This window comes from Coregonus lavaretus (assembly GCF_964263955.1).
Source record: "Coregonus lavaretus genome assembly, chromosome: 1".
In the NCBI taxonomy this organism is placed as follows: Eukaryota; Metazoa; Chordata; class Actinopteri; order Salmoniformes; family Salmonidae; genus Coregonus; species Coregonus lavaretus.
Window position 1 is genome coordinate 19,207,453 of NC_139988.1, and position 23,463 is coordinate 19,230,915.

Consider the following 23,463-nt stretch of genomic DNA (forward strand, 5'->3'; position numbering starts at 1 on the left):
TATATATTGTGTCAAACATGATAAACTATTTCTCATTCATCTTTGTTTAGTACTGAACTTCACAGGCTGATGCTACCATCTAGTGGTTAGAGTTCCTCAGAAGTGATGTTCCCATTTTAAATGAAAAAAAACCCCTCAACATTTAGACTAGAGGAAAGGTTGTTCAATACAACAGTTTTACAAGGTGTAAGGTCAATTATGCATTTTCCAGCTTGAAATACTTCCTCGAGGTAACACAACACTAAAATAATGGTTGTTGTCAAACGTGTCCGGCTCAAAATAGAGCAATGGAGCAAAAATACAGTCACAGGACAGAGTATAAAATGCTTAATTGTCAGTTACTGAGCAGACTGTGACACTCCTAACTCCAAGTCACCAATCAAATGTGACCAAGTCTCAGAAAAGACAAGGAGTTTCTGTTTATGGGGTGACTGTACTTCTAGGTCTCAGTAAAGTAGCAATGCACTTAAAATATAATATAACTTCATTGTCCATCCAGGATGGACATTCTTCTTACAGAACGGATCACATGTACATAGACATGAAACATGCAGATGAAACCAGTCAGTCCAGCACACGACATACACAAACACACAAAGGACATTGACACATTCACTCACAAGTGGCTGCTACCCCTACTGCACCATCCGCAGCAAAGACACCATTCATCCACCTCCTCTCTGTGCACTCCTCCAGTCTTACCAGCCATCTCTCCCAGTACTGTAGCACCTGATCTGAGCTCAGTAGAATTATCTTTATATGCCCCCACTATCAGTCCATTCTCAACCTGCAGGGAGAGCGAGAACCCATGGAGGAAATTAAGCACACTGTGTATTATGTGAGAAAGACATTTGAGAGAGACTCATTTCGCTCTCTGTCCTTCCCCCTTGGCCCTAACTATTCGATGTTTGCAGATCTGTAAGGTGGCAGCAATACTGGAAGCTCCATCACTACACTGCTTATACATGCAAACATTGAAGGGTTAGGGCCAAGGAGGAGTGGTAGGAAGTGAATTAGGACAGGCTGAGAGAGTGTGGTGGTCTCACTCAATCACACCTACCTGGTACTTGTAGTTCACATCGTTGTTTAAGGCCGCAACGTAGGCTGCCACCTGTAGAGGGTTGTCGTACGTGTTGCTGAGGAAAGGTTTCCACCTCTGTTTTCTAGTCGATCACACACAGCACACCCCTGAGGAACGAAGGCTGAGCTTTAGGGGCCAGTTTCTTGGACACAGATTAAAACTAGTCCAGGGGCCAAACATTAAAAGCACTTTCAATTGAGATTTTTTTTAGTCCAGGACTAGGCTTTGTCTGTGTCTGGGAAACTGACCCTAGGAATCACAAGTGGAGAGAATGAATAAAAGTGTGAATTGGCCAAATAAATTGACAGGTCAGGTAGAGCCTCTAGTCCTTTCTTTGAGAAGATGTCGGTCGCATTCCAGGCTGACAACATTGCAGACGTTGTTGCATTACATCAAATGATGTGGTTAGCTGATATGTTGAACATCTATCCAGTCGTTGAGAGATCTGGTAGTGATGGGTAATATATTATCTATTATGCGCATTTGCTTACATTATTAAAAACTATTGAGGCCTTGACAGCAGAAAGTTCTCAGAAACCTGCAACCACAATTGCCACATTGTCTGACACCTCACCCCCTGATACTGAGTTCGTGGGAAGACAGGATTAGGAGAATACTTTGTTGTTACTAGGGCAAGTTCAGGGTCAGGCTATGGGAAGGGAGTGAGTGTTAGTATAAAAAGCAGAGATTGTTTTAGACACTTTGCAGAACTTATGAAGAGCTATACAAATCCTGTTGACTCTGTATTAACTTCTGCCTGCAATTGCATAACTAAAGATATTTTACATATACTCAGAAGCCGTTGTCTGTGTCATTTTCTAAAGTTTAAAGTTTGTTTACGAATAAGAGAATATCAGCACTGTGCAAAGAACCCTCTACAGTAGTCGTCTGCAATGTAGTTAGCCTGGAACTTGGCCATCCTCACCTGTAGAAAGCAACGCAGTCCACAATCCCCAGATAGCCTAGTTTGTCATGCTGCACACGGCTCTCGATGGCTTTCACTCCCCTAACGTCCTCCAGCACATGGCCATCACTAGCCGGCTACCACCCACCACCCAGCACATGGCCATCACTAGCCGGCTACCACCCACCACCCAGCACATGGCCATCACTAGCCGGCTACCACCAGGTTACTCAACCCTGCACCTTAGAGGCTGCTGCCCTAAATACATAGACATGGAATCACTGGCCACTTTAATAATGTTTACATACTGCTTTACTCATCTTATATGTATATACTGTATTCTATTCTACTGTATTTTAGTCAATGCCACGCCGAGCTTGCGCATCCTAATATGTATATATTTCTTAATTCCATGATTTTACTTTTAGATTTGTGTGTATTGTTAGATACTACTGAACTGTTCGAGCTAGGAACACAAGCATTTCGCTACACCCGCAATAACATCTGCTAAATATGTGTATGTGACCAATAAAATGTGATTTGATTTGATACTCTCCATGTATCCCTCTACCTCTGCTGGAACCTCTGGTGCCTTCTCAGGATCTGCTGTGTCTTCCCCTGGTGCCTCCTCTGTTGTCAATGGGCGAACACTCTTCACGGCCACGTGGAAAAGCGTCCCTTGCCTGAATAGATCTGACATAGAAACATTTGGGTCATTTGAAGGAGAGTGAGAGTGTTTGTTCATATGTATCATGTCCTCATGTGTGGCAAATTCATATTTTAGATAATTAAATAAACTTTTACAATCAGAGGGTTCTGCTTACGCCTACTTACTCTGGCTGTATTCCTTGAAGCCATCCTCTCCCAGTTGTGTGATCATCTTCCTCCTACACCTCTCCAGGTAAAACGGTTGTTCCGGGGACAGTGTCTGCTGAAGGATAGGGGTCACAATGGGCACAGAGCCCCTGTCCTGACCACTCGGTAGAATAATTCTGGCTGGAGCACGTCCAAGCTCAGTTTCAAATGTTCTGTCGCGGTTAAGCAACGTGTGGAGGATTTTAGGCACTTTGGGTTGCAGTTGGGTGTTTGGGATTTAATGTAGATCTGGCTCCTCTACGATATTGGGAGTTTGAGCACTGACTCAGTGGGACACGACTGACTTGACAAGTGAAGAGTAACGTCCTCTGTCCACGGAACTGTATGGACTACTTTTCTTACGAGGTGGAGAAAGTATTCACGGAAATCAGGGTACAATGGGAAAAGAGTCCACACAACCGTAGCTGGCTCCCACACACGCTGGGCACATATCAACACCTCTCCCAAACGTAGCACGATTTTGTTGTTACCACGTTTTGACGGATGAGGGACAGGTTGCCGGGCGTGTAGTTTTTTCTCAAGTAAATCCTGGGTGGGACATGATAGATAAAACTACAAGTCCAGTAATGCCTTGAAGGTGTGTCTTTGACGCCGGTCCGTTTTTTCCTGACATGGAACTAAAGTGGACCAAAGTGAACTTTGAAAAGTCCACATACGCTGTGGCCATATACAGTACATTATTAAAATATGTAATGATTTAGGATGTTTAATGTTGTTTCGGTACCGTATGTTCGAAATGCGATGTTGGTTGAAAAAAAAGCAACAAACTATTTTGATTGACGTTCATAAACCTTGTCCAATCAAAAACATCAGGGTGAGTCATTGGGCGGGATTTATCTGTCATGGGACAGGAAGCGAAACGGGGTTTGTTTTCAGAAGCTAGCGTAGCTAGATTTGCAGCACAACACGACGATCTGTAGCGTTGTTTTTGTTGTACCTTTATAATCATGACGTCTACTCTTGATGATAGCGAAAAAGAAAAGGTACGTTATGAGCGATGTACTCGAATAACGTCGATTCGTATTCGTTTGCCAACTAACGTTACCTAGCTATTTGGTTAATGTTAATTAGCCAGCTAACTGCTAGCTGTAACCTATATTTTAGCTAGCGAGAAAGTTTGAGATCCTCACTTGCTTAAAACGCAACTGTGCAGTATTTAGGTAAAGTTATTCATACAGTCAGCTATCTATGATAACTTTAGCTGGCTAGCTAATAAACTGAAAATAAGGCTGCCTGGCTAGCTAAATTAGTTATCGAGAGGAATCAACAGTTGCAGTCTGTTGAAAGCAACAGTCAGTAACTTATAACGTCAACTAGTATTGGAGACGGAATAGAAAGCATTCTACCACCATCTTTGGCATTGGCCTAACTGGCTAGCTACTTCACAGATGAATATTGTTGTCACAAAATGTCTTATCCATTATTGTATTGTCACCACCCCAGGCTACTTTAGTTTTACCATACAATACTTCATATCGTAGCCTCTAAATGTTGTTCTGCCTCTGAATAGAGAGCTGGGCTTTTGCACTTCCTCAATAACGTCAGGCCAGGCTCGCTGGTTTAATTTTCCGCTCTTGCTGTTTCCCCCAATTACTGTTTTGAATTATATGTGCCTAGAGGGCTATTGATTTTAGAATATGGAACACAGACCACTCATCTAACCATTGCATTTGGCAACGTGGCAGTAACAGGCTAGTATTGTCCTGGCCAATGACAGAAGAATTCAGATTGCGTACACATGGACTGGCGTGGAATTGGACAGGCCTGTGGTTATTTTAGTTTCTGCTAAAAAAAAAAAATCATTTCCTGTGAGACTTTCCAGAGGAAACTTCCTCTGCTTTATTTCGGTTGACTCTGCAAAGCTGAGTAGCAGAGTTCAGGTAGTAGTATGGTGGAACTCTACTGAGGCTCAGTGGATCATTCACACAGAGAGTACTGGCTAAATTGATAGAGCATGGTGCTTGCAACGCCAGGATCGTGGGATCAGTTCCCGCTGGGGCCACCCATACGATCAATGTTTATCCTACTTAAACAGAAACAGCTGTTCAGATGGGAGAAATTTAGCCTTGACAATAATGACCGTAGGGAGTGGTAAGATGCCACAAACAGATCTGGGACCAGGCTAGGAGAAATGTGCACTAGCAAGCATACTCTTGGGAACACTGACCCTTTTGGGAAATTATCTGGAGTTATTGCTTCAAGTGTGTGTGATTCAATCCCAAGGATGAGTCACATCACTGGACTTTGAATTCAGTGAAGAGGAATGGGAGTTACCTGTAATCCAATCTAAAGTGAAAGAGAGCCTTCATTTGTGTTATGCAGGGCTCAAAACTGCGACCAAAACACTCGCATTTGCGACCCTTTGACTTGGCTGGTCATATTAGCTTTTGGTTCACAATTTGCTTATTTTTATAAATTACCATGATGTATTCAAAAGCTAATGTGCAATTGACAAAAAATAGCCTAAACCATATAAAAGTATTTGCCTGTCGGCTGCTATGTCAGTGTGAGCGAGCTATTCCCTTTCCCTACTGTGCTAACGGAGGAGAGGCGTGCATTCTAATAAGCGTAACTGTATGACCGTTGCTGAAAATGCAATTGCGGAAAAAATACAGTTTTCAAAGCAACTACTGCTCTAGTTACAGAGAGGAGAGTCGCAGCTTTCTGTGAGTATATAATTTATTTCTCAGTATTGAGTTCATGGCACCACTGTAGCCTATGTAGTATATGGTTTTGATTCGACCGCAAACGCAGCCAAGCAGAGCGTGCCGTTATCAAGTAGCCTGTATAGGCCTAGCGCTGGAAGTTTTTGTAGGACATTACATTTACTGATAGATTAATCAGTTGGCCTACATGGCTATCTAGCAACATTCATATTTATAATTAGTAATCTTGCTAAGTGTTTTGAGTTCCCACTTTCTCAGGTGGTGAGTAATATAGCCTAGGCCAATATGAACAAGATGGCAAAAATAAATCTGGTAATTCTGGATCCTATTTCGACAGGTTGCCCATCAATAATGCATTCCCTGGATATGTTAGATGAAATAGTTTGCTTTTTAAATCATAGGCTACCATCTCAGTTGTCTTATCACTGGAAAAAAATGGTCTACTGGCTACTGTTGAGTGGACAAAAAGACACCTATCATTTGTCTTGGTTAGCCTACTGTAGACATACAGTGGGGGAAAAAGTATTTAGTCAGCCACCAATAGTGCAAGTTCTCCCACTTAAAAAGATGAGAGAGGCCTGTAATTTTCATCATAGGTACACGTCAACTATGGAGAAAAAAAATCCAGAAAATCACATTGTAGGATTTTTAATGAATTTATTTGCAAATTATGATGGAAAATATGTATTTGGTCAATAACAAAAGTTTCTCAATACTTTGTTATATACCCTTTGTTGGCAATGACACAGGTCAAACGTTTTCTGTAAGTCTTCACAAGGTTTTCACACACTGTTGCTGGTATTTTGGCCCATTCCTCCATGCAGATCTCCTCTAGAGCAGTGATGTTTTGGGGCTGTCGCTGGGCAACACGGACTTTCAACTCCCTCCAAAGATTTTCTATGGGGTTGAAATCTGGAGACTGGCTAGGCCACTCCAGGACCTTGAAATGCTTCTTACGAAGCCACTCCTTCGTTGCCCGGGCGGTGTGTTTGGGATCATTGTCATGCTGAAAGACCCAGCCACGTTTCATCTTCAATGCCCTTGCTGATGGAAGGAGGTTTTCACTCAAAATCTCACGATACATGGCCCCATTCATTCTTTCCTTTACACGGATCAGTCGTCCTGGTCCCTTTGCAGAAAAACAGCCCCAAAGCATGATGTTTCCACCCCCATGCTTCACAGTAGGTATGGTGTTCTTTGGATGCAACTCAGCATTCTTTGTCCTCCAAACACGACGAGTTGAGTTTTTACCAAAAAGTTCTATTTTGGTTTCATCTGACCATATGACATTCTCCCAATCCTCTTCTGGATCATCCAAATGCACTCTAGCAAACTTCAGATGGGCCTGGACATGTACTGGCTTAAGCAGGGGGACACGTCTGGCACTGCAGGATTTGAGTCCCTGGCGGCGTAGTGTGTTACTGATGGTAGGCTTTGTTACTTTGGTCCCAGCTCTCTGCAGGTCATTCACTAGGTCCCCCCGTGTGGTTCTGGGATTTTTGCTCACCGTTCTTGTGATCATTTTGACCCCACGGGGTGAGATCTTGCGTGGAGCCCCAGATCGAGGGAGATTATCAGTGGTCTTGTATGTCTTCCATTTCCTAATAATTGCTCCCACAGTTGATTTCTTCAAACCAAGCTGCTTACCTATTGCAGATTCAGTCTTCCCAGCCTGGTGCAGGTCTACAATTTTGTTTCTGGTGTCCTTTGACAGCTCTTTGGTCTTGGCCATAGTGGAGTTTGGAGTGTGACTGTTTGAGGTTGTGGACAGGTGTCTTTAATACTGATAACAAGTTCAAACAGGTGCCATTAATACAGGTAACGAGTGGAGGACAGAGGAGCCTCTTAAAGAAGAAGTTACAGGTCTGTGAGAGCCAGAAATCTTGCTTGTTTGTAGGTGACCAAATACTTATTTTCCACCATAATTTGCAAATATATTCATTAAAAATCCTACAATGTGATTTTCTGGAGAAAGAAAATCTCAATTTGTCTGTCATAGTTGACGTGTACCTATGATGAAAATTACAGGCCTCTCTCATCTTTTTAAGTGGGAGAACTTGCACAATTGGTGGCTGACTAAATACTTTTTCCCCCCACTGTATCGATATCGTCTGAAAAGCAGTCTGGTTTAAAGTGACAATTGCCTATTTTGAGATGTAAAAAAAAATCTTTAAATGACAGGCGTACTTTAGAAACAAATTATTTCCAAAGAATAGAGTAATGGCTTACATTACTAAATTACACTGAGCTCCAAAAGTATTCAGACAGTGACATATTTTGTTGTTGTTGTTTTGGCTCTGTACTCCAGCACTTTGGATTTTAAAAAAATGAAAATGTAAAATGATACAATGACAATGAGGTTAAAGTGCAGACTGTCAGCTTTAATTTGAGGGTATTTTCTTCCATATCGGGTGAATCATTTAGAAATTACAGCACTTTATGTACGTAGTTCCCCCATTTTAGGAGACCAAAAGTACTGGGACAAATTCACTTATGTGTATTAAAGTAGTTCAAAGTTTAGTGTTTGGTCCCATTAGGATAAAGTAATCCTTCTACCCCCCCCCCCCCCCCCCCCCAAAAAAAAAATGGTAAAGTGGTTATCCCACTGGCTATAGGGTGAATGCACCAATTTGTGAGTCGCTCTGGATAAGAGCGTCTGCTAAATGACGTAAATGTGCCCTTGAGCAAGGCACTTAACCCTAATTGCTCCTGTAAGTCGCTCTGGATAAGAGCGTCTGCTAAATGACTAAAATGTAATGTAAATGTAATATACCTAGCACGCAATGACTACATCAAGCTTTTGACTACAAACTTGTTGGATATTTTTTCTGTTTGTTTTAGTTAAATAATAATAATATGCCATTTAGCAGACGCTTTTATCCAAAGCGACTTACAGTCATGTGTGCATACATTTTTACGTATGGGTGGTCCCGGGGATCGAACCCACTAGCGTTACAAGCGCCATGCTCTACCAATTGAGCTACAGAGGACCACTGTAGTTGTTTTAGATTATTTTGTGCCCTATAGAAATGAATTTTAAAGTCACTTTTATTGTAAATATAGAATGTTTCTAGACACTTCTACATTAATGTGGATGCTACCATGATTACGGATAGTCCTGAATGAATCGTGAATAATGATGAGTGAAAAGGTTACAGATGCACAAATATCATACCCCCCCCAAAAAATACTAACCTGCCCTGTTATTGTAATGGTGAGAGGTTAGCATGTTTTGGGGATATGATATTGTGCTTCTGTAACTTTTCTCACACATCATTATTCACAATTAATTCAGGACTATCCGTAATCATGGTAGCATCCACATTAATGTAGAAGTGTTTAGAAACATATTCTGTTCTTATTTACAATAAAAGTTCATCCAAAATGATACATGCATTATTTACCATTCATTTCTATATGGCACAAAATAATCTGAAACACAACCAAAACAAACAGCAAATTAATTCAACAAGTTTGTAGAGTCACAAGCTTGATGTAATCATTGCGTGCTAGGTATATGGGACCAAATACTAAACTTTTGTCTACTTTAACACACACAAGTGAATTTGTCACAATACTTTTGGTCCCCTAAAATGGGGGGACTATGTACTAAAAGTGCTTTAATTTCTGAACGGTTCACACTATATGGATGAAAATACCTTCAAATTAAAGCTGACAGTCTGCACTGTATCATTTCAAATCCAACGTGCTGGAGTACAGCGCCAAAACAACAACAAATGTTTCACTGTCCCAATACTTTTGGAGCTCACTGTATATAATGCAGCTTTTAAATACCTAATTGATTAATAACTAAATATAGCCTATTACTAGCTGAATATAGAGAGAAAGCATGCACCCCAATGCATTTATAAACTGCCAGTGAGAAAAAAAAGTTAGCCTTGAACCTAGTGTAAATCTATCTAAATCAATGTAAGAACAGAAGGTCATGCTAATTTAAAAGATGGCTAGTCATTATTAGCCTGGTTTTGTATGGAATGCAGGTACATTATGGGACACAGGTCGGCAGGGGCAAAAAAATTGGTGCGATCAAATCATGTGCTGGTGCCATCAACTGCAAAAGTTGGTACCACCAGTGGAAACAGTTAGTCTAGAACCTTGTTCTGTGTTAGGCCTACCTGTATTCACCTCTCTCTCCACTCTCTCTCTCTGTCCTCTAAGGTCACATTCAATAGCACATGAGTAGCCTAAATCAAGGATTTCGAGAATATGTTAGGGAGTCGGGACTAGGTAGCCCTGAGACATGGCTATAGGAATCTACTGTCATGTCTCAAAGCTAAGGACTAGGCGATTTGTTCTTCAGGCCTCAAATAGCCTATATACTGATTCCCCTTCCTGTGAATGCCATTGTCCATAATGTACAGATGAAGGATTCTGCCAACTGGTAGGCCTAGTTGTGAAAGTTGACCTTTGTCCTTTACCCTGTTCCCCCTTCTCTTAGGTGCGCTCTGTGTCTGTGGACCTAAACAACGATGCCTCTCTGCTCATCGACATTCCTGATGCACTCTGTGAACGTGACAAAGTCAAGTTCACTGTCCACACCAAGGTAAAAACAGCAACCCTACAGTTTCAATTCCCAAGCTAAGGGTCACCGCTAGTTCCCTCACTTCCCTGTCAGTTATTCGAGTAATATAGTCCTAATGTTATTAGTGTGCAGCAGGCTCGAACTACAGCTTATGTTGTTTCTATGTCAAATGTAGTTGTCTTACCTACCTTAGTTGAATGCTGCACTGACTGTATGTCGCTCTGGATCAGTGTCTGCTAAATTATCAAAATGTGTGTGTGTGTGTATATATATACAGTGCCTTCGGAAAGTATTCAGACCCCTTGACTTTTTCCACATTTTGTTACGTTACAGCCTTATTCTAAAATGGATTAAATAAAAAATTATCTTCAGCAATCTACACCCAATACCCCATAAATTTTAGCAAATGTATAAAAAACAAAACATAAATACATTATCTACATAAGTATTTAGACCCTTTGCTATGAGACTCGAAATTGAGCTCAGGTGCATCCTGTTTCCATTGATCATCCTTGAGATGTTTCTATAACTTGATTGGAGTCCACCTGTGGTAAATTCAATTGATTGGACATGATTTGGAAAGGCACACACCTGTCTATAAGGTCCCACAGTTGTTAGTGCATGTCAGAGCAAAAACCAAGCCATGAGGTCGAAGGAATTGTCCATAGATGCTCCGAGACAGGATTGTGTCGAGGCACAGATCTGGGGAAGGGTACTAAAAAATGTCTTCAGCATTGAAGGTCCCCAAGAACACAGTGGCCTCCATCATTCTTAAATGGAAGAGGTTTGGAACCACCAAGACTCTTCCTAGAGCTGGCCGCCCGGCCAAATTGAGCAATCGGGGGAGAAGGGCCTTGGTCAGGGAGGTGACCAAGAACCCGATGGTCACTCTGAAAGAGCTCCAGAGTTCCTCTGTGGGGATGTTTTTCTGCGGCAGGGACTGGGAGACTAGTCAGGATCGAGGCAAAGATGAACAGAGCAAAGTACAGAGAGATCCTTGATGAAAACCTGCTCCAGAGCACTCAGGACCTCAGACTGGGGCGAAGGTTCACCTTCCAACAGCACAATGACCCTAAGCACACAGCCAAGACAACGCAGGAGCGGCTTTGGGACAAGTCTCTGAATGTCCTTGAGTGGCCCAGCCAGAGCCCGGACTTGAACCTGATTGAACATATCTGGCGAGACCTGAAAATAGCTGTGCAGCAACGCTCCCCATCCAACCTGACAGAGCTTGAGAGGATCTGCAGAGAAGAATGGGAGAAACTATGCTGTAATCGCTGTCAAAGGTGCTTCAACAAAGTACTGAGTAAAGGGTCTGAATACTTATGTAAATGTGATATTTCTGTTTTTTTTTTTGTAATAAATGTGCAAACATTTCTAAAAACCTGTTTTTGCTTTGTCATTGTGGGGTATTGTGTGTAGATTGATGAGGGGGGGGGGGAAACAATTTAATCAATTTTAGAATAAGGCTGTAACGTAACAAAATGTTGAAAAAGTCATGGGGTCTGAATACTTTCCGAATGCACTGTATTACAACCGTGATAATGCACTTAAAATGGAGCTTGACTTGAATTGTCTTGTCTGTCAGACCACCCTGAGCTCCTTCCAGAAGCCAGACTTCTCTGTTCCTAGGCAACATGAGGACTTTATCTGGCTCCATGACACGCTGGTTGAGACTGAGGACTACGCTGGGCTCATCGTGAGTGTCCTGTTAAGTCCACCACACACACACACACAGGTTTGGGATTATGCTGGGCTCATTGAGTGACTTAAGTACTAGAGCTGGGTGATGTGGAGAAAAATCCATATCTCGATAAATTGCCTGGATTGATGCGATAATGATAAATAGAATGATATGTTTAAAACATTAATGTGCACCACAGTACTTTTTGTAAAATCCTTAACTACTACTACTAGTTTGATGGTTGTAGCCATCAGTTGTCCCATTAACAATCACCCATATTAGCAAACATTTCATTTCAAACTTCTCTAGTATAGGCTACTTATCGTAATAAAAGATATCAGCAAAATGCCTGTGATAAGTGATCGGGATGGTCAGTGTCGATCATTTTCAGTTTATCGTCCCAGCTCTAGTCTACGGAACGCGCACACACACACCACTTATTTATAGTATAGTTCACACTAGGGCTGTCCCCGACTAAAATAAGTCTTGGTCGACCGAAAGTCGTCTGTTCTTTCGACTAATCGATAGGTAAACATTTTTACCCGTGTATTTTTCCATATAGACACACCCTATGTGTTTTCATAAAATCAACTACAGTGAGGGAAAAAAGTATTTGATCCCCTGCTGATTTTGTACGTTTGCCCACTGACAAAGAAATGATCAGTCTATAATTTTAATGGTAGGTTTATTTGAACAGTGAGAGACAGAATAACAACAAAAAAATCCAGAAAAACGCATGTCAAAAATGTTATTAATTGATTTGCATTTTAATGAGGGAAATAAGTATTTGACCCTCTCAATCAGAAAGATTTCTGGCTCCCAGGTGTCTTTTATACAGGTAACGAGCTGAGATTAGGAGCACATTCTTAAAAGGGAGTGCTTCTAATCTCAGTTTGTTACCTGTATAAAAGACACCTGTCCACAGAAGCAATCAATCAGATTCCAAACTCTCCACCATGGCCAAGACCAAAGAGCTCTCCAAGGATGTCAGGGACAAGATTGTAGACCTACACAAGGCTGGAATGGGCTACAAGACCATCGACAAGCAGCTTGGTGAGAAGGTGACAACAGTTGGTGTGATAATTCGCAAATGGAAGAAACACAAAATAACTGTCAATCTCCCTCAGACTGGGGCTCCATGCAAGATCTCACCTCGTGGAGTTGCAATGATCATGAGAACGGTGAGGAATCCGCCCAGAACTACACGGGAGGATCTTGTCAATGATCTCAAGGCAGCTGGGACCATAGTCACCAAGAAAACAATTGGTAACACACTACGCCGTGAAGGACTGAAATCCTGCAGCGCCCGCAAGGTCCCCCTGCTCAAGAAAGCACATATACAGGCCCGTCTGAAGTTTGCCAATGAACATCTGAATGATTCAGATGAGAACTGGGTGAAAGTGTTGTGGTCAGATGAGACCAAAATCGAGCTCTTTGGCATCAACTCAACTCGCCGTGTTTGGAAGAGGAGGAATGCTGCCTATGACCCCAAGAACACCATCCCCACCGTCAAACACGGAGGTGGAAACATTATGCTTTGGGGGTGTTTTTCTGCTAAGGGGACAGGACAACTTCACCGCATCAAAGGGACGATGGACGGGGCCATGTACCGTCAAATCTTGGGTGAGAACCTCCTTCCCTCAGCCAGGGCATTGAAAATGGGTAGTGGATGGGTATTCCGGCATGACAATGACCCAAAACACACGGCCAAGGCAACAAAGGAGTGGCCGTGGAAGAAGCACATTAAGGTCCTGGAGTGGCCTAGCCAGTCTCCAGACCTTAATCCCATAGAAAATCTGTGGAGGGAGCTGAAGGTTCGAGTTGCCAAACGTCAGCCTCGAAACCTTAATGACTTGGAGAAGATCTGCAAAGAGGAGTGGGACAAAATCCCTCCAGAGATGTGTGCAAACCTGGTGGCCAACTACAAGAAACGTCTGACCTCTGTGATTGCCAACAAGGGTTTTGCCACCAAGTACTAAGTCATGTTTTGCAGAGGGGTCAAATACTTATTTCCCTCATTAAAATGCAAATCAATTTATAACATTTTTGACATGCGTTTTTCTGGATTTTTTTGTTTGTTATTCTGTCTCTCACTGTTCAAATAAACCTACCATCAAAATTATAGACTGATCATGTCTTTGTCAGTGGGCAAAAGTACAAAATCAGCAGGGGATCAAATACTTTTTTCCCTCACTGTATGGTGATACGGCCTCAGCAGAAGTCGGGGCTTTCATACTTCTTGCGCTTGGTGGAGCAGTGCAGAGCTGTTGTCAAGGAAGTGAGTTTGTGTTTTTTTACCGTCAACCAATCATGTCAATGCGGAGCTATACAGAGCCCTCTGCATTGTTACAAAATTTGGGAGGCGCATGGCTATGTGTATGGAGCTTGATTTGGCCTCTGCATGCCTCCGGAGGTTCCGCAATTGCGTCAAACCCTCCATATGGAGCCTCCGACCACGTTTTTGGATCAAGCATAAATTGGCTTTTAGTCTAGGCCTCCGCAATGGATTAGTTCACTGAGATGTGTGCGAATATATATTTGTTACTGCTCGACTAAAACAATCTCGGTCGACCAACAGCCTAACGACCAAACAATCGACCAGTCGACTAATTAGGGTCAGCCCTAATTCACACTCACAGTCAATGCTGCCACTGTGGATGTAATTTCACAAGTTCACTGTCAGTACAAGTGAGAGTGTTATTTGTTGAAGGGGAAGGTGCAAAGGACTCTGGTATCTGCTCATATGTTTTTAAAACCATCAGCTATATCAACTGAGTTTTATTGCAGCTCTGCATGCATGGACATGCCTGTGGGTGGCAGGAAGCTAGTAGTTGGTGTAGGAAATCTTACCTGAAGCTCCATCTGCTCTCCTCTTTTTTTTTTTTTCCTCCTCCTCTCCCCTTCCTCCACCTCTCTTCCTCTACCTCTACCCCTCTCCTCCTCCTCCTCTCCCCCTCACCCTTCTCCCTGTCTGTCCAGATCCCTCCAGCCCCACCGAAGCCAGACTTCGAGAGCCCCAGGGAGAAGATGCATAAACTGGGAGAGGGTGAGGCCACCATGACCAAGGAGGAATACACCAAGATGAAGCAGGAGTTAGAGGCGTGAGTTCTGACCCTTACCCCTTGTCACTGTGTCCAAGCTTCATTGGCATAGTTTTGCATGTTTAAATGATGTTGCTCTGGAAAATGTTGCTTCCCTGTGGGAAGGATTCTGGTGATCTCCAGCTTGTGTGTGTGTGTGTGTGTGTGTGTGTGTCTGTCTGTGTCTATGTGCGCTCTATCAGTTAGTAATTTGCTGTCTACCGGCTCTCTGTCTCCCAGTGAGTACCTGGCTGTATTTAAGAAGACTGTACAAGTCCACGAAGTATTCCTGCAGCGATTATCTTCTCACCCCATCCTGAGCAAGGACAGAAACTTCCAGATATTCCTGGAGTATGACCAGGATGTGAGTTTGACACTTGGAAAAGGAAACATAGAAGACAGACTGCACTTTCCAACAGTACTGACTTCCTGGTTTGCTGCTGGGTCGTGTTCACTAGAGCACACCGTAGCAAAACATTTCCCAATGCAGTTCAGATAGTATCTCTCTGTTTCGAGTCGGTTTCTTCCATTTTGTGCCTAGTGAACACGACCCCCTCCCCCTTGTCAGGCAGTACTGTAGGAGGTAGAGATGGAGGATAGAGGGAGGGGGATAGAGGAAGAGAGGCAAGCAGACCTAGGACACACATCCTGCTGCTGAGTTCAGCTCTAATTCCAAACCCCTCGGTCAGTGGAGCTGTTAGTCAGCTAGGGTCTGCTGAGATGGTTTTGTTTGTCCTTTTGGGAAATGTTATACAGGCATTTATTTATAAAAATATCAGGAAAAACCTAAACACTTATTGTAGTTCTTACTCTCTTTCTTCATTCCTATGTGGAACAAAAGGCTTCCACAAGACGGTACCACAGCTATTGTAGCTCACATAATCAATTTTACATTGCAAACTTGTACTGTGGTCTCATTGGCTGAATAAATAATTTCCCTCCCTACGATTGGTCCGCATAGCTGACCGTACGGAGGAAGAACGCCAAGGAGACGTTTGGGAGTTTCTTTAAGAACATGGTCAAGAGCGCTGACGAGGTCATCATATCAGGGATAAAGGTGGGTGTGGCCTCCTCGTATATCATACAATACTAGCCACGTTCGAGAGCATCAAATCCGTGAGGCATTGTGGGTAAATTGTGACTGACTGACTGATCTACAAACAATAATGACTAGTTATTTATTTATGCAAGGTGATTTCAAGATCAGTCAGCAGTCGCCTGCATTGTCAAACAAGCCCAATGCTTTTATTGTCTATTTCCATGAAATTTCATTTTGTGTAAGGTCAGCAATGCATTATAAACTAGATGCAGAAAGTCAATGCATTACAGTAGCAGACTTTAAAAAAGAGAAACAAATGCACCCACAGATCGTCACGGTTTACAAGCTGAGCAGGGACCTTCGTATCCAGGATGAAGATCTGGCTTTGTGTGTTTGACTGTATCTTAGGCAGAAGGTTGATGTTTTTTAAATGATTTTTCTTGCAGGAAGTAGATGATTTCTTTGAGCAGGAGAAGACCTTCCTACTTGATTATTCGTCCAAGATCAAAGACTCCACTGCCAGGGCAGAGAAGATGACACGCTCTCACAAAAGTATGATTTGATAACAACAACAACCAACTTTAATTGGAAATTTGTCTTTTTGCTTTTTGAGTTATTGATAAGAACAGTGTTTTTTCGTCATAGCTGAATCAATCAATCACATGTATTTTATATAGCCCTTTTTACATCAGCAGTTGTCACATAGTGCTTTGCAGATACCTAGCCTCAATGCTGGACTTGGACTGAAATAGGTGCCGGTACTCATTTTGGGTGCCGGTACTGTTTATAGTTAGGTGCAGGAGCTCCACAATACTTTTGAGCGAATATTCTATGAGAGGAACAGAACATTTGAGGTGCCGGTACTCAACTCCTGCCCAAGTCAAACACTGCCTAACCTAAAACCCCAAAGAGCAAGCAATGCAGATGCAGAAGCACAGTGGCTAGGAAAAACTCAGAAGGCAGGAACCTAGGAAGAAACCTAGAGGAACCAGGCTCCGAGGGGTGGCCAGTCCTCTTCTGGCTGTGCCGGTTAGAGAGGAACCAGGCTCTGAGAGGTGGCCAGTCCTCTTCTGGCTGTGCCGGTTAGAGAGGAACCAGGCTCCGAGGGGTGGCCAGTCCTCTTCTGGCTGTGCCGGTTAGAGAGGAACCAGGCTCTGAGAGGTGGCCAGTCCTCTTCTGGCTGTGCCGGGTAGAGCGGAACCAGGCTCCGAGGGGTGGCCAGTCCTCTTCTGGCTGTGCCGGGTAGAGAGGAACCAGGCTCTGAGAGGTGGCCAGTCCTCTTCTGGCTGTGCCGGGTAGAGCGGAACCAGGCTCCGAGGGGTGGCCAGTCCTCTTCTGGCTGTGCCGGGTAGAGCGGAACCAGGCTCCGAGGGGTGGCCAGTCCTCTTCTGGCTGTGCCGGGTAGAGAGGAACCATGCTCTGAGAGGTGGCAAGTCCTCTTCTGGCTGTGCCGGGTAGAGAGGAACCAGGCTCTGAGAGGTGGCCAGTCCTCTTCTGGCTGTGCCGGGTAGAGAGGAACCAGGCTCTGAGAGGTGGCCAGTCTTCTTCTGGCTGTGCCGGGTGGAGATTTTAAGAGTACGTGTGGCCATTAAGGCCTGATCGGTCTTCAAGACGTGAACAGCAGGATGTGTGGTAACATTGTGGGCTGTGACCAAAGTGGTGCAACTTCTTACAGTATGTTACCCATGCTGAGTGTTTTTTATTGATTGCTTGGAATTTACAGCCATTGGCCCTTGGCCTCAGGGAGACCACCTAGAGGTCACCTAGGATACCAGGTTTTGCATTATGGCGACCCCTAACCTCTTGGAAGTCACTGGGGCTGAGTTCAGATTTTAAGGAGGGCCAAGAATTTCGATTTCCGATTTTAACATTAACACATTGTGTCTTTTATCTCAGATGTCGCTGATGATTACATCCACATCTCTGCCACTTTGAACAGTCTCTCTGTCGATGACAACACAGCACTTAAAAAGTGAGTAACAATATGAATACACTATAGTTCGAAGTATACGAATGGTGCCATTGTTTCCTCAAGCCAACTACGGGTGGCTTAATCTCGGTTAACCCAGAACTAAAGTCTGGCTTAATTGGTCAGACGCTTGATTAAGTTCTGGGTCCTTACGTGTTAAGAGAAGATGTGAAGAGATGCTAGAATGAGGAGCTCCAACCTCTCTCTTTGCAGATTACGGGCAATTATATGGGCGAAATCGTGATTTGTCCAAATAATCAGTGATGGAAAACCCAAGCACCGGAACTATTGCTGCTTGTTAGTTATTGGTGCCCATAGTATAACGACCGATCTACGGTACCGTCTATGTTTACGTAGTCTGGCCATGAGAGATTACGGGTTGCTAAATTAATGGTTTATATCTCACACAATATCGGCAACAAAAAAAATCTGACTTTGCCCAGGTGTTCATGGTTTGTGTATTCCCTTCAGGCACCTTGAGAAGTTTGCGGACCTGTTTGAGAAACTAAGGGTAAGAACCACAGTGCTGATCTTCTGCACTTCTCATCCTCGACTATCTATTTTTCTATTCTAGGTTTTTATATAATCCCTATATTGTCAATTTCCATGCAAATTCATTTTGTGAGGTCAGCAATACATTTAAACACTTGTGTGTGCATTTGCTTTTGTGAGCTGTGCAAATGTCTACATTTTTTACATTTGAGTCATTTAGCAGACGCTCTTATCCAGTTAGTGCATTCATCTTAAGATAGCTTGGTGAGACATTTCTCAGTCATAGTAAGTACATTTTTCCTCAATAAAGTAGCTATCAGCAAAGTCCATGCTAGTAGGAAAAGTCAAGTGCGAGTGTTAGTTATTTATATATATATATATATATATGTGTGTGTGTATGTGTGTATATATATATATATATATATGTATGAATGAATGTGTATCTTAGGTTCTTTGAGCATGGCGGTAGCATCAATGTTCTATCTATCTGGTCCTGCCTGTAGAAAGTGGAGGGTAGAGTGGCGTCAGACGAGGAGCTGAAGCTCACAGAGCTGCTCCGGTACTACATGAGGGACATCCAGGCAGCCAAGGTGAGCCACGTCTAGTCTATCTGTTTCTCAAAAACCCTCTAACTTTTATTGAATCGTTTTTTTCTCAATACACGTGGAAACACGATAGGCGTGCATATTACATGCATATAACATGCGTATTACATGCATTCTCTGTGAGATGCTGTCTGTGTATGTGTCTTAACCGCTATATGGGTGTGTGTGTCAGGACCTGTTGTACAGGCGAGCCCGGGCCCTGGCTGACTATGAGAACAGTAACAAGGTTCTGGACAAGGCCCGGCTGAAGAGTAAAGACATCGCCCAGGCTGAGGAGCACCAACAACAGTGTCTGCAGAAGTTTGACAAGCTCTCCGAGTCGGGAAAAAGAGGTGTGTGTGTAAGACAGTGTGCATGTGTGTTTGGGCTAAAATTTTCTTCCATAATACAGTACAGTGAGTAAACTGCCAGTATGGTGTTCTCCTCCCAGAGCTGACCAGTTTTAAGGGCAGGAGAGTGGTGGCTTTCCGTAAGAACCTAATAGAGATGGCTGAACTGGAGATCAAACACGCCAAGGTGAGTCAGGGTGCACATAGTTGTTTTTCCTTCCTGTATTTGAGATTGTTTGGAATATGCAGTAATGAAATACAGGGGGAGGAGAGAGATCGAATGACACACAAATAGAAGCTGTGGGATTCAATCCCACATTAACACTTAACTGTATTATGTGCTGCAGGAAGCATTCCCGACTAAACAAACCCCAGACACAACACTCTACATTGTTGGTGCTTTTCTCTATAACTCTAGCAACTATGAGCAAAATGTGGTTCATGTTATGTACCCAAATCCTTGTGAAATGTCATTTGTTGTTGAATGGATATGATACTGATATCCCTGTTCTCTCTGTAACCACAGAACAACATGGCTCTGCTGCAGGGCTGCATTGAGCTTCTCAAGAGCAACTGAACCACCTGTCTCCTACCAACCCTCCCAGACCACCAGACCAGACCACCACCCACTGACCAGCTAGCCTGGGTGCCAGTCTGTTTTTTGCTGTCTTGCCAACTCCAAATGGAACTGTCATGCAGAACGGTGACAATGGAGTAGGCAAAAGCACAAACAGATCTGGGACCAGGCTACTGACCCAGCCTTTGAGAATGGAACCTTGATACCCCTTCTTACCACCCTCTACCCCCAGGGGACCCTGGGTCGTGTTCATTAGGGCACATGGTTGAAAAACTTCCATTTGCAACAGAAAACGAAAAGGAGCATTTCTTATTGCACAAAATTAGATAGTCCCTCACTGATTCACTCAGTTTCGTAGGTTTTCGTTCCTATTGAACACGATCCTGGGTACCCCCACCCTCCACCCCCAAATGATGCCATTTCAGAAACCTGCACAAGAACCTGCAGCTGTCTGTATTTCTGTCTGTCTCAATGTTTACATAGTCCATGCCCACCTGACAACCCTTCTCCTTCTACCCCTCCTCCATGTCCCATGGAACACTCACCTTTTGTGATGACAGCGTTCCGGAACAGGGAGAATGTAGCAGCTTGCATTGTCTTCTGGTCTTCCTCTTCCATCTGTTTTTGAATCATAGATTATCTGATCAATTTTTCTATTCTGGATGGATTATTCTTGTATTGGATTTTCTATTTTTAACGAGGATGCTGATGGTGGAATGTTTGCCTCATTGTGATGTTTTGCTTGCTTTTCAAGGCACACGCTAACTAAGCCCGTTAGGTCCCGCACTTTTATATACATAAACACATACATCTGGGTCGTGTTCATTAGAGAACTCCGTAGCAAACCGTTTTGCAACAGAAAACGAAAACAAATGTTTAATTTAGGTTGAATTTGGTCCTACTGAACACAACTCTGAAGCATAAGAGTTGAACTTGGCAGAGTTTAGTTGTTTTGGAATAACCAAAGGTTTTTATGGTGCGGGTATAGCTAGCTATAATAGAATAGTTATGTTCCCTTTAGTTTTCTTATTGCAATGCCTCTTTAAACCACAAGTACTCTGAGGACTGACACAGTGAATAACTGACAGCTGAGCTCAGCTGCTTCTCTGGTTTGTAATGGAACAGTTTAAAAGGTCGTATTAGGCCACGCTGTAGCAAAACATTTTGCAATAGAAAACGAAAACAATTTCTTATGGGACAAGTTTAGATAATCCCACCTCCATTTTTTTTTCCTTCGGTTTTGTGCCTAGTGAATATGACCCAGATGGAGCAACTGTTCATAAAGAACAGATAAAGTGGATGGAAAAGGGAGAGAGACTACCTTAGTGCCTAAATAAAAGGTCCTTATGACTGCGTCCCGGTTGTCCACCCTTCTACCACTTGCACACTCCCGTCGTGGATTTAAATGCATGGGGTTGATGTAAGCATTGGCTGATGGGAGTTTCCACCATTGTTAAATCCATGACAGGGAGTGTGGAAGTGCACACTTTGGGAGAAAGGTGGAAAATTGGGACTTAGCCTATATACTCTGAGATTAGGCTGGACCGAACTCACTCAAGCCACCAGTAAAGTGAAGAGAAGTTCTCTTTTTCATGGTTAAGAAGGCTGAGTACACGCTAGTGTGTGGTAGTTTATCCGTGCTGAGTGGTACCACACAGAAATGCTCTGGACATACCTCAGGAATGGCAACATGGCTCTTTTCTCACATTCGTCTTCATTACTGGCAGTAACTGGAGCCAAATTCTTAAGATTCACATTGATTTTGACAAGTTTACTTACACATAATATGGACCAATATATTATTTTCACTACGGCCCTTGTTAGTGTCAGCACTGGTAGTTGTCCCTTTGTCAAAGTTTACTGCCATACATGTGATGTGGACCGATTTCATTATTTTCAATCTGCCCAGTCTAGACTAGTGAGTGCCAGGCAGCACTGGTTTCTGTCCTCATTGAGTAAATGTTCAGTAGACTAGTTTGAGACAGTCAGTCAGTGAAGTTCACCCATAGCAGCTGACTGTATTGTATGCCTATGAATCACCTGACACACACACACAGCAGGAAGTATGAGGCCAGCAGCAGGTCCTAGTCCACTCACCCTTCAGCCAGTTGCTCTACGGCATTTCCATGGTAATGGAATTACACTGAGACTCAGATGTTTCACTTTAAAATGTACACCAACCAAAACAATGAATTTAAAAGTTAACATTTACATTTCCACTGAAAAGTTTACAAAAGCACATTTTACAGGAAGATCTTTGCACATACAAAGTTTGGTAAGAATACAACTGAGGGAGACTTTTCTGTAATTCTGTTACCAAACTTTGCATCTGCCCAGTTGATCCTGTAATTTATTTATTTTACTGTGTTTAATTAACTAATTGTTTAAACTAGTCATTTTGCATAGAGTTGTATGGTTTGTTAAACTTTGAAATCAATGGTTTTTGCTTGACATACATGTTAAAGTTACTGTGGAATTGCCCTCTATCAAGTCAGCACAAACATTACATTGCATATGTAGCCTAGTCAGTTGGGAAGCTTCATGCATTATATAGTTAACATTAAGCAAGCATCAAGCAATAGACTTACAAGGCTAGTGACACTTATATTGGCTATTGGAGTGTAACTCTGGTCCCAGCACTTATTCAGAGGAGTATGACTGACTTGTGTCCTTCAGCATCTGCTTGAAGCTGTTGTCTATGTTCCAATTATATGACATTCTGCCATAAGTGTGCACTTGTTCACGCCCCTTCATGAATTTGAAAGGGACTGACATGCTTACACAAATCCAATGCTTTTAATTGTGTGATGAGGACACTAGTACTCTACCTAGAGAATTGGGATGCAGAGAGTAGGCTACATGACTGTGCACTTCATTGATTTCCTGTTGTTTACCAGTGGCCTACTGCACCTGCTTACAGAGTAACACTAACCTAACCCATCCACCAACCCCCTTGCTTCTTACTGCTAATGCAGTATTTGTTTTTAAGAAATTAATTTTTGTGTCGCCTATATTTCTCCCATTGCTTTTTGTTACTGACAGAACCTTTGCCAGGCCTAAACTAGCCTGGGTTCCAGTCTGTTTCTGCCCTCTTGCCTAGTCCTTATGGATTTGTCATGCCTTGTCTGGCTTGACTATGACAGCAATGGAGTTGGCAAGAGCACAAACAGATCAGGGACCAGGCTAGGCCTAAACTCATTAACCTGTGAAAGGAAAGGGTTCATATTGAAACAAAAACGATTGAATTCTTTGAATTGCTTTGGAAAATAATGCACTATGAAGGTGGTAAATACTTAGCAATCATTTCCAAGCCCAGAGAGAGCTGTGTTATAAAGAGATATAAAGTGTTTTTTGATAATTGATTGTATTTCTAATGGATTACAACTGTGTGAAATACTTTCGTTTTTTTTCTTACGGAGCATCTACATTAAAAAAAAATCTATAATTATATTAAATAAGTCCTACTTTCACAAAATCCTTACAGTGTTATTTTATTAATGCAATAGAACCGTGTGTGATATCATCACTCTTATACTGTTGACTCGTTCAAGACAAATCTGACATTTTTGACTTGGAAACTCGTAGAAAGATGAGGTCCGAGTGTCCCACTTGGAAATT

At 42.8% G+C, this 23,463-nt stretch overlaps 1 protein-coding gene and 1 pseudogene across 3 annotated transcripts; one reads left to right on the plus strand and one right to left on the minus strand.

The window, feature by feature from the left end:
- Positions 1–142: 142 nt before the first annotated feature.
- LOC311124363 (mitochondrial genome maintenance exonuclease 1-like) lies at positions 143–2,865 on the minus strand (annotated as a pseudogene). Its single transcript has 6 exons — positions 2,820–2,865; positions 2,557–2,678; positions 2,007–2,122; positions 1,061–1,188; positions 703–787; positions 143–147 (listed from the first exon to the last, which is right to left on the minus strand). The product of its transcript is annotated as a mitochondrial genome maintenance exonuclease 1-like (transcript).
- An 870-nt stretch (positions 2,866–3,735) lies between these two features.
- Positions 3,736–23,322, plus strand: LOC311132572 (sorting nexin-5-like). Of its 2 annotated transcripts, XM_084165830.1 has the most exons (13): positions 3,736–3,844; positions 9,987–10,091; positions 11,659–11,769; positions 14,734–14,855; positions 15,075–15,198; positions 15,796–15,891; positions 16,320–16,425; positions 17,770–17,845; positions 18,314–18,353; positions 18,838–18,924; positions 19,112–19,271; positions 19,370–19,455; positions 19,795–23,322. In XM_084165830.1, the coding sequence occupies exons 1-13, from the start codon at positions 3,809–3,811 to the stop codon at positions 19,843–19,845; spliced, it is 1,200 nt and encodes a 399-aa protein (XP_084021956.1). In that variant the 5' UTR covers positions 3,736–3,808; the 3' UTR covers positions 19,846–23,322. The 2 variants fall into 2 exon arrangements, with proteins under 2 accessions (XP_084021956.1, XP_084021957.1); XM_084165831.1 differs by lacking the exon at positions 11,659–11,769.
- Positions 23,323–23,463: the final 141 nt, after the last annotated feature.